Source organism: Anabrus simplex, chromosome 9 (genome assembly GCF_040414725.1).
Source record: "Anabrus simplex isolate iqAnaSimp1 chromosome 9, ASM4041472v1, whole genome shotgun sequence".
In the NCBI taxonomy this organism is placed as follows: Eukaryota; Metazoa; Arthropoda; class Insecta; order Orthoptera; family Tettigoniidae; genus Anabrus; species Anabrus simplex.
This window is the reverse complement of record NC_090273.1, coordinates 106,980,915-107,000,003: the sequence shown is the minus strand read 5'-3', so window position 1 is coordinate 107,000,003 and position 19,089 is coordinate 106,980,915. Positions and strand designations below refer to the sequence as shown.

At 40.3% G+C, this 19,089-nt stretch overlaps 1 protein-coding gene across 1 annotated transcript in view; it reads right to left on the bottom strand.

Annotated features, from left to right (window-relative positions):
• The window catches only part of LOC136880805 (cGMP-dependent 3',5'-cyclic phosphodiesterase), a 164,825-nt gene that overhangs the window by 113,347 nt on the left and 32,389 nt on the right, over nucleotides 1-19,089 (bottom strand). Inside the window, exon 3 of the mRNA XM_067153339.2 lies at nucleotides 6,225-6,472. Within this exon, the coding sequence (XP_067009440.1) occupies nucleotides 6,225-6,472 (248 nt within the window). The remainder of the gene's footprint in view (nucleotides 1-6,224; nucleotides 6,473-19,089) is intronic.

The window sequence follows — 19,089 nt, the reverse complement described above, 5'->3', positions numbered from 1 at the left end:
AAGTCCCCACCCAGAGATCTGAATGGGGGTCTATTTTACTTCCAGAATATTTTACCCAGGAGGAAGCCATCATCAGTATATGAGAGAGCTGTATGTCCTCAAGAGTTAGTTACAGCTGTAGTTTCCCGTTCCTTTCAGCTGAGCAGCAGCATCAACACAGCCATATCAGTCAATCATCCAGACTGCTGCCCTTGCAACTTCTGAAAAGCTGCTACCCCACCCTCTTTCGATGAACCATTCATTAATCTGGTATCATGACAGATCCTCATGCAATATGGTTGCACAAGCCTTCTCACCGCAGTAACTTCACATGGTTCACATGGGAGGATCAAGTACTGGAAAAGGAAATAAGGTAACTTTCTTATTACAGAACAATACATTTTTTTCATGTTCCTTGATGTATGCCTAAGAGACCTATTTTCAATAAATATGAAGCATAATTAATCTGTGAAGACAAATTTTTGGTATGAAGAGGATTTTCTGTTCTAGAAAATAATTTAAGTATACGTTTATGGCAAAGCCTGTACTAGAGTTTGAAAATCAGCCAACTTAACATGTTGCGATCGATGTCGAAGGGAATTTCAATTCCTCTCCTACCATTCTGAACTGAAAATGGAGGTTACAAACTATTCCTTTCACAGAGGTTTCTTCAACAACCAACTTGAAACAAATTCTACAAAAATTTCACAGTCTCAGCCTTTCCCATGCTCTTGTGAACACTGGATGATGATATTCTGTCCTCTGCTGTTGGGCTTCCACTTCATTCAAAGACTGGCCAAAGAGTCTGAAGTCATTGACGAATGTTCTTTGCAAGGTGTTCCATAGTCTGCCTCTGGCCTGGGTCATGAAAGTACCCAGAACAAGTTTATATGAGGTATACAATGACAGTACATAGGTAGAACAAGCCTAGCCAGCCGGAGTTGACTGAGACCGAGTAACGATGAGATGCAAGCTAGGCATACCACTGTGCTGCAACAGTTACTTACTGATGATGTGGTGAGTGTACTGTATCCACAGAATTTGCTACAAAGTTTGGGCTGGGAAGAACTGGGAGAAAGGAGACGAGCTGCTCGATTAAGTGGTATGTTCTGAGCTGTCAGTGGAGAGATGGTGTGGGAGGACATCAATAGACGAATAAGTTTGAGTGGTGTCTTTAAAAGTTCACAATATGAAGATAAAGTTGGAATTCAAGAGGACAAATATTTGTTTATAGGAAGGGGAGTTAGAGATTGGAATAACTTACCAAGGGAAATGTTCAATAATTTTCCAATTTTTTTGCGATCATTTAAGAAAAGGCTAGGAAAACAACAGATAGGGAATCTGCCACCTGGGCGACTGCCCTAAATGCAGATCAGTAGTGACTGATTGAAGTCTGATTGAAGTACAAGCAAGGATGTTGAAAAACATTCTTCCTGATGTACTTGCCAATATCTTCCATATTTGTGAACATTTGGCATAATGATAGTCAAGTAAAGGTGTAATTTTATGCTAAGAACGATGGAAGTTGCAGTCCAGATCAGCTGGAGTTGATGTGATAAATGTAGCCATCCCAATACAAGTGTAAACTTTAGTCTCTCTATCACCATCATATGACATTACTGCCTATCATTTTCTTCTTCTTTTACAGCCTCATTGGATCACTTCAATCAATCATTTTCTGGTCCTCTTCTCTGATAAATTTTCTTTCCAAATTACCCAGTAGCTTTTCATTCCTTCTGATCTTTTCTGTTGTTCCTCATCTGTAAATACCCTTATCATTGTATGTCGTTTGTCTATTTTTGGTTTAACTCTTATTTTCATGTGTTTCAGTTTCTTTATATTTTCTGTTTTGTTTTGCAAATTGTCCAGAGTTATTTCCAGTTCCTCCATATCCTCTCTAATTTCCTTAATCCATCCTACTAGTTGCTTCAGATTCCAGAGTTTCTGTACAATTTTTCTTGGTAATCTGCTTTCTGGTGTCCTCATAATGTGATCATTAAAATAAAAGAGATCCTCTTCTTCTGTATAGTATCTGAGATGGGCTCCAGTTCTCTGTATATCACTTCATATGGCACTATTCACCATTGTCCATCTTTTCGATATTTTTTATTTATGCATGTTCAAGATATTCTTCTCTCTACTTTTAGGATTTTGTCATTTCTGTTTCTCTGAGTGACTTTAAAAAGATTTTAGCTTCTGTATGTCACCTCTGACTGAACCACCGTCTTATAATGTTTTAATCTTGTTATGATCGATAGACATTTTATTACTGTTTATAGAGACCATGTTCATTTTTGAGCTTTTACCATTTCATTAGTTCTTTCTTGCCATGCAGGTTTCTCATCCAAGTTGTATATTATAATATCTCCTAGATATTTAAACTGTTTCAATATTTTTACGTTCCTGTTATTTACTGTTATGTGGTTTATTACTGGTGGATCTGCTACCATTATCTCAGTCCCAATACTGTCTATATAAATGAATTTATGGAATGCCACCACCTGAGCAGTTCCAATGTTAACATAAGTTTGCATACCCCCCACCCTATTCTTCATGAGTTTTGTTTTACGAGGGCTGACACGTAGCCCAACCGTGTTGGTGGAGTTACAAAATGACTAAATATTTGGAGAATATTAGGGGTGGGCCAAATAATGCCATAAATATTCTTGACCATGTCCTGGGACAATAGGATGGCTATGCCAAATTGATGATTGGGCATTAACCTCAGAGCTACCTGAGTAATACATCACTGAACCTTCAGTTTTACACAGTCCAACAAATCTCCCACATTCCCATGTTAGAAAGTTTCATTCTTTCCATTTTGAAGATAGCAGTTCTCAGCTCTCTCACTTGGATCAGTATTTTTATGTTCCATATAGCAATTCTCATTAGTTTGCATTGATGTTTGTTGACTATTTGCATACTTTTCAAGTGAAGTGTGGTTCCCACATCTTCTTTGCTCGTAACACATTTCACACCTCCAAGCCCAGAAACTTCAAGCCACCGACTGCCAATAAGGACACATGGCATATTCGATATATTTTACTTCCATGATAATTTATTAAGGGCACTGAATTGGTCGAGTAGTGTCCCTGTTCCTTTCGTACACTCGTAGTCAATTGCCCAGCACGGGTTAGACACTGTTTGGAGCCGCTCACTGTGGGTACAGATGATTCTCAGTTGTCTTCTGCATTAATTCCAAAAAAACCAGAGTCACCTCATCTGTCAAGTATGCTGTTCTAAAAGGACTACTCCTCCGCTGATCCCACTGTAGGACCTATACATAAAACATACCTGAAAGTGTAGTTAGAGTTCCCAATTCAATGAAATTATGCGATTGTAATTGTACATTTTTCGTCTTTCTCTAGTGTAAAATATAAAGGATTAAATAAGAAGAGTCTCAAGCTGAAGAAACCTAGCACACAACAAATTAAAAAAAACATGGAAGAGTGTATTTAACTGAAGAATTAAATGAGTGATATTAGTATAGATAAGAAAACTGAATTTTGTGAAATTGCTATGAAGACTGGGATGGGAGCAGTAAAATTTAGAATTGATTTTCAACACAATCATGTTTTATGTAGGCCTTGCCCATGACTGAATTAATTACACTGTCCTGTGGTGGTTTCATTGCCGCCATCCTGTATTGCTTTTTAGGATGACTTCTGCAGCCTGAATCAGGATCCGATGTTAATTTTTCCCAATCACATCACATTTTCTTAAAAAATCCTATATTATGTTTATTTCATCACATGCACTAATGCACTTTTTACGTTGTTAGGAAGAGTGTTGCTTTAATTTAGATTTCCATATACTTTTATTAATTTATTTTATTAATTTGACGTCCTCCAGCCATCTCATATCCTGTATTATCACACTCAGAGTGTGGAGGCAGCAACTATGTACAACATAGCCGGCAACATGCGGTTTTGGCTGAGTGGAGTCATTCTCTCGTTGTGCTTCGTCCGCGACAGTCTGAGTTATGTTTCGCTTGCTAGTGAAAAGAGATTTTTGTCTTCATAAGCGTTCTATATGTGAGTGATGTACTGTGTTAATATTTTTATTGAACTTACATCTATCAACATGCCATGACGTGGCTGCAAGAAAAATTCAGATACATTCTACTATGTATGTGGAAGTTTCGTACCGATGAGACAGCGGTGCAATATAACCAAGTTCATGAGAAAGGCCTACTATGCCTACTTTGGCTTGAAACTTGGAGACCAAGACAAGCCGTGGGCATCACAGACTTGTAGAACCTGTATAGAGCAGTTACACCAATGGGTGAACGATAAGCGAACTGCATTGCCATTCAGTATTCCAATGGTGTGGTGAGAACCCCCAGACCACAGTACTCACTGCCATTTCTGTTCTGCAAGTGTGAAGGGATTTAACAGCAGCTACAAAGGTAACATTGTGTATCCAAGCAATATTCGATCTTCAATTTTATCTGTTCCTCATGGCCCTGATACACCAGTACCACAGCGTCCAGAACATTTACAGGATTGTCCCTCTTCTGAATCTGACGTAGAAATGGCGGGCACTAACTCTGACTGTAATTTCTCCACTGAATATGTTGAAAAAGAACTGAGATTGTTCGAGCAAAGTGCAATAAATGACTTCATTCGAGATCTTGGCCTTACAAAGGAATCTGCAGAGTTACTCGGGTCTAAACTTTGTGAAAGGAACATGTTGGCACCAGGGACGACGTAGTATTGGTACAGACATCACGAACAAGAATTTACACCCTTCTTTCCTGAAGAGGGAGCCTTGGTTTAGTGCACAAACATTCCGGAGGTTATCTTAAAACTAGGAGCACCACAATATGATCCTACTGACTGGAGACTTTTCATCGACGCCTCCAAGCGTAGTTTGAAGTGTGTCCTTCTTCACAATGAAAACAAACTTGCATCCATTCCCGTTGCTCATTCAGTTATTATGCGAGAATCATATGGAAATCTCTCGAAATGCTGTTGTGTAAACTGAAGTGGTTTCAAAGTGATAGGTATTCTGTTAGGTTTACAAGAAGGTTAAACAAAGCTCCCCTGCTTTCTGTGTGAGTGGGACAGTCGAGCAAGGTTATATCACTGGACTCAAAAAGAATGGCCACATAGACAATGGATTGTAGGGTCAAAAAACATAAAACAAGAAGTTCTTGTTCACAAGAGCAAAATACTGTTACCTCCATTTCAAATCAAACTAGGGCTTATGAAGCAATTTGTTAAGGCCCTAAACAATGAAGGTGAATGCTATCAGTACCTGTGTCATCGATTCCCAGGCATCAGTAATTCCAAAATCAAGGAGGGTATTTTCATAGGTTCATATCAGAAAACTACTTCTTTCTGATGCTAATTTTGAAGAGATTATGTGCGTTGCAGAGCGATCGGCATGGACAGCATTCCGGAATGTGGTCAAGAACTTTCTTGGAAACACAAAGGATTCAGGCTACAAACAAAGGGTGGATAGATTGCTTGTTTCTTTCCACGATTTAGGTTGCAAAATGAGCTTGAAAGTGCACATGTTACATTCACATCTGGACTATTTCCCTGAGAACCTAGGAATGCTGAGCGAAGTGCAAGGAGAAAGATTCCATCAGGATCTTACAGGAAATGTAACGCAGATATCTAGGGAAATGGAACGAAAACATGCTGGCAGATTACTGCTGGTTATTAAAGACAGAAGGTCCAACTACTCCTCACACATGAAAAGCAAGGTGAAGACGTTTCTTATACTAAGATAGGATATTATAAAATTGAAACCGTAGACTTACCATTCTCAGTACGTTATGAGGCTTAATGCGTGGTAAATTTTGGTCCATTTGGCTGTATTTTTCTACAGATCTGTTAACACAATACACTACATATCTTTATATTATGTTCATAAGTATACCAGTGTAAGATAGGAGTGTTCAGTTGGGTGAAAATAATAAGAAAGAAGCGTTCTTTACATGTGATAATAGTACTCTTGCATGTGCGCATGCTGCATAGTTATCAAATTTTCATTTTGAATTTGCACAAAAAGCTGATGTGATAGGGAAAAACTGACTTCAGTTCTGGAATCCACATGCTCGAAATATAAAAGATCACTAGGTAAACTTCATGCATCGATCGGAAAGTTAGAATTCGCAGGTCAGTGTTATTAATAAAATTGGTTTACCTATGACAGCCAATATGCTTCTATTAAAAATTACGTTTTAATTATTTTGATGTAAACCCATATGGCTACTAAGATTAAACACTACTTACCGAAAACATTCCAGAACAAGCTCTGAGCATATAAATTCAGCATTTTCACGATCTGCATAGTTCACAATACAAACTAGAAGGGCAATGGTTCCTTGTTTTGGATGAGGTACAGGAACATTGAGGAAAGTGTCTGGAACGGGACTGATTACAGTACGAATCATATCCTGTAGATCACGGTTGAGATCTCTTGAAGGGGATGCAATTGAACATCGTCGTTTAACAGCAACATTGAGTGCATTGTTTGTAACCTGTGAAGATTTAAAAGACATTAACAACCAACCAGACAAAATGAACTAAAATGTACCTTCTGGAAGTGAATGATCACAACATGAAAAAAGAATACATAATTCAAGTTTGATTATTTAACTAAAAAGCATAAAAATAACATCAACACTTGAAAACTGCACTCACCACTTGCCAGTGCCAAATGGGTTTTTACCATAAAAAATAATAAAAACATACAAATTTGAAAACAGAAAAATAGGCAATACTTCATTCAACAGAAATGCCCAAGTTTTATTTTTTCATGTGTAATGTTTGAGTGTCAGTCCATAGATTAGTTTGATACCGTTCTCCATGTAACATATCCTAAGCTAGCCTTTTCATATCCTTTGATTAAAACTGATTGATTTGATGGTGTGTTATTTGATTTATAATAAAAAATTATTTCTTCAAAACAAGTTCTTCTATAAATATGATGCCTAATGAGACTTTGAGTGTAACATAAATTGTTAAAGATGCAAGTGATGGGCCTATTATGGAAACTGAAACGCCTAGGTATAGAAAATGTGAATTTCAGTGGAATTAGGCCAGCTCATCGTTTGTCTGGGAAACAAAAATTTCAAAGTACATGGCTGGATATCTTCCCCTAGCATATGATTCTGACCTTGTAAAATGTACTACATGTGATAAATCTGCAAAATAGCGAATCAAATGGGCAGTGGGATTTTCTGGTTCCTTGAAAAAAAACAGAGAGAACTTTTGTGTTTCAAGGTAAAAGTCAAGCACATCTCGGTAATTGAATGCAGTCTGAAGTACAATCAGAACCAGGCAATGCTCCACCAGACATATGAATTAAAACAATAGAGTTTTCAATATATGAGCATTTTACAACTCTATTAAACATTGTCTGTGCTGCTCATCATCTACAGCTGCCATCCTTGATGCTGATAATTTCATTCCTTACCTGGAAAAGCTTGACGAAAATATGAGGAATATATTCAGATTTTATAAAAGACCACTAAAATGCTTCCATGAGCTTAAAAAATACTGCAAAACTTTAGAACGTGAGATAGTAAAACTCCAAGATATTAAAAAAAAGATGGTGGCTGTGTAGCAAATCTGACATTCTGAAAGCTTTGTGCCATGATCACATACCTCTTCAGGATATGATGAATCAGAAAGATAGAGCAACAGTTTTGGATGCAGCGAGAGTGAAAGGCTATCTGAACTATATGAGAAACTACAGCCACTTTGTAAAATTTTACAGTCAAAAGAGCTACTGTTGTCAGAAGCACGAACGTCAATGATGGTAACTGTGGAAATGATCAGAGTTATTGCTTTCCTCTCAAGGATCCACTGTGAAAGAATTCCTTCTAACACCACAGACTCACAGCAATGGAACTGCTCGAAGTACAAAGGTGACCAAGGAACTGTCTGTAACAAATTACTCAGAAGCACGTTCACTACTTGAAGTGCTGCCTTGATACAGCTGAGAATGAAGTAGGCATCAAATGCCACACTCTGGATTCCTTATTACAGACTATAAATCTCATGCTAGATCCATACTGATCGTTGAACTTCTTACAAATTGTACAAAATTGTGTTGATTATCCTCCTAGTCAACACTCACCATTACATCCAATTAAGATGAAATTTTAGACAGACATGTTTTGACCCGGTATAGGGTCCATCCTCAGTAAAATATTAATAATCTAAAAAACATTAGACACACAATGTGAAGTGCTTCTTAAAAAGTTTTTCCTTAAAAAGCATGATACCAAGCTCGATAGCTGCAGTCGCTTAAGTGCGTCCAGTATCCAGTAATCGGGAGATAGTGGGTTCAAACCCCACTGTCGGCAGCCCTGTAAATGGTTTTCCGTGGTTTCCCATTTTCACACCAGGCAAATGCTGGGGCTGTACCTTAATTAAGGTAAGGGTTATTCTGCCCGAAGACAGGTCCGAACATCTGCAGAGGTGTTCCTGAGCCGGAGTTTACGTGCGGTAGGGTGGCCAGTTCCTTTCTGCTCCTCCATTCAATTACCCCCCACCAACAGCGCGTGGCAACTCATCCAACTCCTGACCACGCCCAATGTTGCTTAACTTTGGAGACCTCACGGGATCCGGTGTATGGCTACCTTAATTAAGGTGAGAGAGAAAAAAAAAAGAAGATGAAAATTAAAAATATGAGGTGGTGGATGTTAAAACAGTTTTCGAGCTGGAGGCATTTTTGCTGCAACATTCTTGTTATCCCCTGATGCAGTTCAAATGATATATGTACATTATTGACTTAATTATTATGTTCAGTCATAGGCTGAAGTTGAACCGTCTCTCGAGAGCGGGACTTCGTAGTTAGAGAACACGGGTAATACAAGCAGGCCACGTAACACTAGAAAACACACATCTGCTGCTAAAGTGCAGGTCTGAACTAGCGGCTTCCAATAATTTCAATTGTAACCTACCTCCACCATCCATATCCCATCGCTGTTGGACTTTGGAAGTAGGAAGTGATATTTGGAAGAAGTGCCACTGGCGTGGGTTTGTTTAGGGTGGATATCAGCTTGCCAGAAAGTGACCCATGCACTGTGATCTCGGAACCGTATCCTGCGGCACAGATGGAATGAGATATGCAGGATCAAACACCGAGACTGCAATGAACTGCCGCAGACTAAAAGTACTATTGAGGTGTGCCTTCACAGCTACTTCGTCTGTCATGACCTCTCCTGCTATTGGGCCAAACACCTGTGACGGGTTCCAGTGTCATTTCCTAGAATGAGGGGACCATCAACCTACCTAAAGGGGCTCATCCGCCCAAAGCTGTTGGCCCCTTTAGGGAGTCGAGTTATATACCGCTGCCCGACACTCAGCATTGAGTCGCTGGCTCTATGAACTTACTCCATTACCGTAGCAGAATATCCGGCCAGACTATAACAGCACCATCCTAGAAACAAATGGTTAACACCATATTTCCAGTGGAACATAAATACGGTTTTCATCTGTTTCACCCACATTTGTATTGTGCAGGCACAAATGGAATGTAAGCTCTACCAACATTCTTTAACTTCCAAGAGCTGTACCTTAGTACTCTGTTGACAAGGGGACAGTCAGGTGAGGAGTATGAACAGTGATATAATAGCTGCAGCTAGGGGAGCGTTAGGGGTCTCCTTGTCATGTGAGAGCTAGGTGAACTTCAGGGGACGACTATAACTTAGCCTCCATCATCCACTTTCATATCCTTCCCTCTTCTGTCCTCTTAACATGTCCAAACTATATCAGTTTGTTTCTCTCCATTCTGTCAGGAAACTTTTCCACTCAGGTTTCCTTCCTGACAAGCTCATTTCCTACCCTTTCTTGTTTTTCCTATCATACTTTTTAACAATTTCACATCGATGGCCTGGATTTTACTCTCCTGTCTTTTTTGTCAGTGTCAGGTCTCTGCTGCATATGCCAGTATGAGGCAATAGTACATCTTATGAAAATCCACAGCCTCTTTCCAGTCATTCGATGGGGTCAGGAATGGAATGAATGAGAGCCTATAAATGTTGTCGTGGGATAAGTGTCCGAACTTTCATATGGATTTATTTTCCAGTATAGGGTGTTCCAGTGTTTTCAACTGACTGAACCTTATATAATCTATATAATCCATTGTACCCATCATTCATGGGGAAAATCACCTAGCAGGTGCATGATTACATACATCTCGACCTCTCATATTGTTCCTGAAATTCTGAAGCAAGTAGGTGGGCAGGTCCCTCCATGTCAGCAGCTTACTGTGAAATATTCGCTTACTGGCCCTCTCTGGACCTTTGGAGTTTCATCCTTTTTTCATTATTGCTGCTCTTGATTTAATCTCTTCCTTCTGGCATAAAAACCAAATACCAGAATAACATTCAAGAAGTATAGCCAGATGTACAAAGCTTTTAAAACATTGCTGGGATGATCTGCATAGCAACTATCCATACAGTTAGTTAGACTTTCTTGACTGTATCAGAAAAATCAATAAATTTTATTTATTTATTTATTTATGTATTTATTTATTTACTTAAACATTGCCTTTTACAGAGGTTGCCTCCAATCACAAAAGGCTGCACACAGTACATATATAGAGTATTTAAAAAAAGAACATAAAAATATTGAAAAAAAGAGAACAGAACAAAACTAAATAAACAAAATGAGTCTGTCTCGCAGATAAAGCATCATCATGTACAACCATAATTTGTTATTAAAGTCTAATAAGTGCATAAATTAATATTATCACTGAAAGAAAAACTACAGTAAAAGCACATACTCTTCTCATAAGACAAAATTTACAATGAAGTGATGTACAGTATATAGAAATATATAAGAATATTTAATAAAGACTAAATTGTCTCGCATTTCCTGATGATCTAGCATTACTGTATTAGCAAATAGTATTGAAGAAGCTAAATTTCAAATAGAGGAATTGGAATGATTAGCACTGAAGGTTGGGTTGAAAATTTATTTTGAGAAAACAGAAATGATGCCATCTTTTCAAGTTAGACACTTCACATATTACAGTATGATAAATAATACTCAAAAAATAAAGGTTGTAGACAAATTTAAATATCTTGGTGAGATTATAACTTAGAATGCTAACAAAAAAGCATCTATTGATAGTAGAACTCAAAAATTGAGACGAGCACAACAAATTACCTGGCCAAGTTACACGAAACAGCCTCTTTTGATTAATGCTAAATTCTGACATTATTACTCCATTGTTAAGACAGAAGCAACATATGCAAGTGAAACATTATTTAAACTGAATACCCAATTGTTGTATGTCCTTCGCTCTCTCCGCTCAGCGCCAGCCAGCCGCACGCACGCAAGCGTGGATATTTCGAGACTCGACGCGCAGCCTTCAGTGCGCGTGCCTGTACCGTCGAGTGCTGTAAAAAAGGAGCTCCCTGCCTACCACTCTCCAGGATTCTCCCCAGTGTCCTGCTCCAGAATACACTGTACGTCGAACACGGAGGCTACTCCTCTTAAAAATGTGTCTCGACCAGGTGGACGGAATTCTGGTAGTATGAGGTTTCACCTCAGGTCACTGTTCCAAGTTCCCGTTCCTTCATCCAAGCCGAGCCCCGATGCTGTACTCTACACATCCACAATCTCCCTCAGGCTCCGACACACACACATTAGATTCTCTAATTGTGTACTTAGCTTTCCTTCAGTGCAAGCTCATAAATTCAAACACTGCAAGTTAGAAGGAACTCTCTTCACTAATCTATGCAAGTGAAACTGATAGTTTTCGACTATCATGAACTGAACATTCCTACGAACTATCTTTTCAAGATAGAAGCTAGTGTAAATACATTCTAAGTGTATATAGTGTACAGTGACAGAAACTCTTTCAAGCTTAATTCTCTACTTTGCTTCAAGACAATTTTATGTTTATTCTTGTAAATTTCTATGTGAAGCAAATAAACAAGTTGTGTTCTGGTAAAACTTATCCTGTTTACAACACAACTCATTGGCGACGAGGTAAAGAAAAACTAAGTGCTATCTGCCACCAATTCATTCGCGACGAGGTACAAAACTGTGCGCAATCTGTCACTAACACATTGGCGATGAAGTACAACAGTGGTCAGTGTGTCGCCCACTCATTCGCAGCGAGGTTCAAAACTGCTTACATTCTGTCGTCAACTCATTCGCGACAAAGAAACAAACTTTTACAGTGTATCGTCAACTCATTGGCAAAGTGACACTATACTCCGTAACTATCCCCATTCCACATTGGAACCTGAACGGACTCTACCAGCCGTTAACCTTTGCTCCAGTGCAACTATTGCCTCCTTCGAACTACGGACAGTCAGCCTACATTCCAAGGCTCTCTCTCTCTCTCTCTCTCTCGCTCACAGCACCTGTCAGGCACGTTTCAGCTTGTGTGCTCTCTCACACACTCCCAGCTGTTCCGGTGAAGGTCTCGCCTCAAGCCAGCTCAGTACAAGCTGCTACACAAGTTCTGTTCTCTCACGCCTCTCAACATGGCTACAGCCGAGCAACTCGCGGCCGTATTGCAAGCTCTCCAACAGCAGCAACAGCAATTCATGCAGCAGCAACAAGCAGCATTGCTCACAGCTATTCAAGCTCTTTCTGTTTCTACACAGCCCTCAGCAATTCCTCCGTTCTCTGCTTTTGATCCGGCTAAGGAAGAATGGTCAGTCTATTTAGCCCGCCTACAGCAACATTTTATATGCCATTCCGTCACGGATGACAAGCGCCAACGTGCTCTATTTCTCAGTTCGGTTGGCAATGCTACGTGCGAATTACTACAAAAATTAAGTCCAGAGGAGCAACTCTCTGAAGTGCCGTTCGCACAGCTCTTAGCCCGTATCACTGAACACTATGCTAAAGCCCCACACATAGCGGCTGCTCGCTACAAATTTTTTCAGAGCAGAAAGCAACTGCATCAGACTCATGCTGAGTTGATAACAGAATTAAGAGGTCTAGCTAAACCCTGCCAGTTTATATGTTTCAAGGACGGTTGTGGTACGCCCTATACCGATTCCCTCATTCGGGATATGGTTATTCTGCATACTCCTGAGGACAAAGTTCGTTTTGACGCTGTCAAGAAGAGTAACCCTTCTTTAGAAGACATCCAGCGTATTGCTACGGTATACGAACTTACTACTAAAACTGCCGCAGAAATAGCTTCTAAACACGAAGTAGCTCACGTCTCTACTCCAGCCCGCCAGTCATCTGCTACCTTGAACCGCGCAGCCAAGTCGCTCTCAGCCAAGCATTCTCGCCCGGTTCCCTCTCGTTCTTCTACAAGGAAGCCCACTTCTAAGAACAAGTCGCAACTTCTGCCTTCCTGCAGAGGATGTTTCAAACATCATGAATGTCGTGCATGTTGTTTTTTCAAAGCCACTTGTGAAAGATGTAATAAAGTACGATACATCAAGACTGTATGTCAGAGTTCGCTCCGCCCTGCTAAGACTCCTGCAGCGCGCCCGAAGCATATACAGCCCCGACAGGACATGAAAGGTGATCAGATTAATCTTATTCTTCCTACCAAGATTTCTCACAAGATCATCGTTCCTCTCTCATTCTCTGATCGCTCTATCGATTTTCAGTTAGACACTGGATCACCTGTCTCTCTCATTAACCTGGCTAAATATCACGATTTAGGTTCACCTTCATGCTCTCCATCTGACATCCAGCTTGTTACATTTAACAAACGGAAGATTGACATTAAAGGCCAAATCACGCTTCCAGCCAGTTATAAAGGAATTCAGAAGGTCATTCCACTACTCGTAGTCAACAACTACACCGCATCAAACATTATGGGCATGGATCTCTTTAATTTATTCGGCTTCCAGATTCATGACAACATCAACGTAGTCTCTACTTTGCAACCTACTTCTGAGATTACGGCTCTCCTCGAGCAGTTTCCTGAAGTCTTTGACTCTACGCTCGGAACCCCCAGAAACTATACAGCTCACATACAGCTGAAATCCGGCGCTAAGCCGCGCTTTTTCAAAGCACGTCCAGTACCCCTAGCACTTCAAGACCAGGTAACTAAGGAGTTAGAAAGATGGATAGAAGACGGAATAGTGGTACCAGTCAATTCCAGTCAATGGGTCACTCCACTAGTTGTAATCAAGAAACCTGATGGCAATGTACGACTTTGTGGTGATTTCCGATCTACGATCAACTCACAAATCGACACAGATATATTCCCAATTCCCCGTCCAGAGGACTTATTCCGTCGTCTAGCTGGTGGACAATTCTTCTCTAGAGTGGATCTTAAAGAAGCCTATCTACAGCTACTTTTAGACGAAGAATCCAAGCAATTTCTCACACTCAACACTCCTATCGGACTGCTCCAGCTCCAGCGTCTCCCGTTCAGCTATTTAGCTCAACTCACCGCCTCCATTCCCGGTTGTGCTAACTACCTTGATGATATTATTGTGACAGGCAAAGATCACCAAGAACAGCTCCATAATCTACGCCTCCTTCTCACAAAGTTGAAAGACAATGGCCTACGAGCGAATCTCGCTAAATGCACTTTCTTTCAGCCGCAAGTTCACTACCTGGGACACATCCTTGATAAAAACGGCATTCAACCTAGTGAACGGAATGTCTCGGCGATTGTAAACATGCCTGTACCACAGAACATCAAACAGCTCCAATCCTTCCTAGGCAAAGCAAACTACTATAACAAGTTCATTCCCCGCTTCGCTTCAGTTGCAGCTCCATTAAACGCCCTACGCAAAAAAGGTGTTAAATTTCAGTGGTCTCCGCAATGCCAACAGGCCTGGCAAACGATCAACAAAGCCCTTGTTCAAGCTGTTAAACTCACTCATTTTCAGCCTGGCAAGCTCATCACGCTACCTACTGATGCATCAGATTACGGCGTCGGTGCCGTTCTCTCCCAGAAGGATCGTCACGGACAAGAACGTCCCATCGCCTTCGCTTCGAAGACACTTAATGAGCATCAACGTCGGTACTCCCAGATAGAAAAAGAAGCTTTAGCCATCATCTTTGGTATTCGCCGTTTCAATGAATATCTCTATGGCAACCATTTCCTGATCATTACTGATCACAAGCCTCTAGTACACTTATTCCATCCTGGTAATAAGATCCCTGAGCATTCCCTCAGAAAGCTTCAACGATGGTCCATGTTCCTTTCTGATTATTCCTATCAGATCGCCTATCGTGCCACATCCCAGCATTGTAATGCTGATGCCCTCTCTCGCTTACCAATAGGTCCTGATACCGCCTTCGATTCTCAAGAATCCGAATGTCTTCAGTTAGACACAGAACTCGAAGACACCGTATCCAGCTTTCCTATTGACGCTACCTGCATTGCTAAAGCTACGGATAAGGACAGTACACTTGCTACAGTACGTACTTACATCCGCAACGGTTGGCCTCTTCAGAACAAACTTCCTGCCCACCTTGCGCCTTATCATCGTATTCAGCATCGTCTTATGACTCGTGCCGGAGTTATACTCCTGGAAACCGGCACCACATTCCGAGTGGTTATCCCACTTAGTCTACGGAAACAAGTTCTCAACTTGTTACACCAAAGTCATTGGGGTATATCCCGCACTAAGCAACTGGCACGTCAACACTGCTACTGGCCTGGTATTGATGCCGCCATCGAAAAGCTCATCCGCCATTGTGAACAATGTCAAATTAATCAGAACGCCCCGTCTTCTGATCTAGCTTCATGGCCTCCTGCTACTTCTCCATGGGAACGAGTTCACATCGATTTCGCAGGTCCTTTCCTCAATTCCATGTGGCTCATCGTCATCGATTCTCTATCGAACTTTCCCTATGTAGTGGATATGCATTCGACTACTACTACAGAAGCTACCATTCGTGCTCTTCAGAAAATATTTACAACTGAAGGATTACCTCAAGTACTAATTTCTGACAATGGACCGCAATTCACAGCTACTGCTTTTAAGAACTTCTGTACATATAATGGAATTCGCCATATCCTAGCATCGCCTTTTCACCCTCAATCTAATGGTGAAGCTGAACGCTTTGTACAAACTTTTAAGAAAAGTATGAAAAAAGCTGTCTCTTCAGGCTTAACTAAAGACCAAGCATTGCTACAACTCTTAAGCAACTACAGAACTCTGCCCGGCGCTGATAATGTCACTCCTGCACAAAAGCTTCATGGACGACCTCACAGAACTTTACTTTCTCTGTTGCACCCTCTTCCGGCCCAGCCTAAGACATCGTCAACGAAGTTCACAGTCAACGACAGAGTCTACGTCAGGACATTCAAGTCAAACCCGCTCTGGTTACCTGGTGTCATCCGCAGATCTTTGGGCCATCGTCTCTACGAGATTCAGACTGCTGAGAAAAACATTTGCCGCCACCAGGACCAAATACGCCTGCGCTACCGTCCATATCCGGCTATTGATTCTCTTGTTAAGCCAGATAAATCTATTGCTGAACGAGCTTTAGACCATTTAATAACCATGGGTTCCTTTCAGGACAATGCAGCGCCACTCCGCCCAGTCACAGCTCCAGACAATACAACAGTGATGTCAGAAGCTCCTGCCCAGCATCGCAGCCGCCGCCGCTTCACGCCGTATCGGCGTATTTAGGAGGGGAGGGTGTTGTATGTCCTCTGCTCTCTCAGCTCAGCCAGCCGCACGCACGCGTGGATATTTCGAGACTCGACGCGCAGCCTTCAGTGCGCGTGCCTGTACCGTCGAGTGCTGTATAAAAGGAGCTCCCTGCCTACCACTCTCCAGGATTCTCCCCAGTGTCCTGCTCCAGAATACACTGTACGTCGAACACGGAGGCTACTCCTCTTAAAAATGTGTTTCGACCAGGTGGACGGAATTCTGGTAGTACGAGGTTTCACCTCAGGTCACTGTTCCAAGTTCCCGTTCCTTCATCCAAGTCAAGCCCCGATGCTGTACTCTACACATCCACAATCTCCCTCAGGCTCTGACACACACACATTAGATTCTCTAATTGTGTACTTAGCTTTCCTTCAGTGCAAGCTCATAAATTCAAACACTGCAAGTTAGAAGGAACTCTCTTCATTAATCTATGCAAGTGAAACTGATAGTTTTCGACTATCATGAACTGAACATTCCTACGAACTATCTTTTCAAGATAGAAGCTAGTGTAAATACATTCCAAGTGTATATAGTGTACAGTGACAGAAACTCTTTCAAGCTTAATTCTCTACTTTGCTTCAAGACAATTTTATGTTTATTCTTGTAAATTTCTATGTGAAGCAAATAAACAAGTTGTGTTCTGGTAAACCTTATCCTGTTTACAACACCAATCAACAACAGACAAACTGCAGAAAGTTGACAGAAGAATTATTTGGACAATTATTAATAAAAAAACACCAGACTGATGGCCAGTGGAGACTTAAGCCAAATTCAGTACTTTACAAGAAAAGTGAATCGATCATTGACACGATCCGAAAAGGGAGGATTGCATTCTTTGGACACATATACTGCTAATAGACATGATATAGGCTTTTGGGCTTATGCCGTCTCAAGATAAATAAGGTGAAATTTTTTACGTTTTGCAGAGAAATTTGCTCTGCGTCATCAGAAGAAAATCTCGACTGTCCACGAGAAAGCCTATATCATGTCTATAAGTATGGGCCGTGAAAGCATCAATGGCAACATATACTGCTTACCAAATACTAGGTTCCTGAAACATCTTTTTAATTTCTTTTGGAATGGTAAAACAAAAAACACATGGTTTCAAGAAATACAAATGGATTTAGATGAATTGAAAATTACAAGATCAAATTGAAAATAGAGAAGAGAAACAGATTCTAAATAACAAGTACACAAGACTATCACAAAAAATATTGCAGTGTAAGCAGTATGTTATGTCTGCAGAAGAACGGGCTGCAAGATCATCCAGAATGAAGAAGTTTTAGGAAAGGAAAAAGTAAGTAAAATTCTTTCAAGAATAAAATTTACTGTGTCCACCTATTTAATACAAATATATTCTGTAGTGATTAAATCCTACATGAATTACTTAACACTAATTAGGAACATGTTTAGCCCTAGTTTTGGGCATCTTCAGCCTAATAATAAAGGTCAAATCTTTAAACTTATTAAACATTAGAACTTAAAATTAAATACAATGGTCTTATGCTAAATTTTTTTTACAAAAGTTGGGCTTTAGGTGATATTTACATAGTTTACAATGTGTACAAGGAAGCAATTGAAATTATTTTACAATGACTTGAAATTTTCCAAAGCGTAAATTGAAACTTCTACTGTATGGATGAAAGTTTATACAAATGTGTTCACATTGACTACAGCATAAATTGGAACTTCTCCATCTGTATGGCTGAAACATTAGGTTGAAGGTTTATACAGTTATGTTTGTTCAAAGGTGGTTATGGTCACCTATGTCGTAAGTATACTGTTACAAAACCGGAACCGTGGTATAATGCCGATCTTGTTGGGTTTGAATATTCCTTTAGAAGGAAGCATGGTTGGATGGTAATATTTTATAGGTTAAAACGTGTATGTTGGAACATATTGTTAATATCATTCAATAGAGCAGGTGCTCAACTGATAAAATGTTTCCTGGAATTTTGTGCCATTCTTGTCGGATTAATGTTCCCGTTGGTGCATTGTTCAACCTTTGAGAGGATTTATGAGTATTGTCTGTAACTAAAGAAGAGAAAAAAGGAATTTATAATGATGAATGTAGATCCCACATAATAATTGTAAAGATAAAAGTGTTATACCCCATAAAATTGGACAAACTTACTTGTCCAGTCAGATGTTGGCTGGATCCACTTGTTCCGGTTGTGTCTGAGCGACTAACCTTGTTACTTCTAGTGAAGTATTGTTGCGGTAAAGGGGACGGGAGCGTAGAGGGGAAAGGGGAGTGAGTTTTAACTCGTGCGCCTGTGTTATTGCCAGAGAGTCGTTACTCGAATTGGATTGGGCGGGCCCAGCATTAGGCGTGGCAATTGGAGCGCATGCGTGCTGTGACTGAAAGATCCTGGGGACTTTATTCTGGTTTACAGCCTGGATTAACCTTGGAGTTGCCTCATATAATGGATTTCTGTTGTCAATGACATTGTTAAGATTATTGTTTATATTATAAGTTTGCTCCAAATAAATGTACAAGTTTTTCGTCTCACTCAATAACTTCCCCTTAC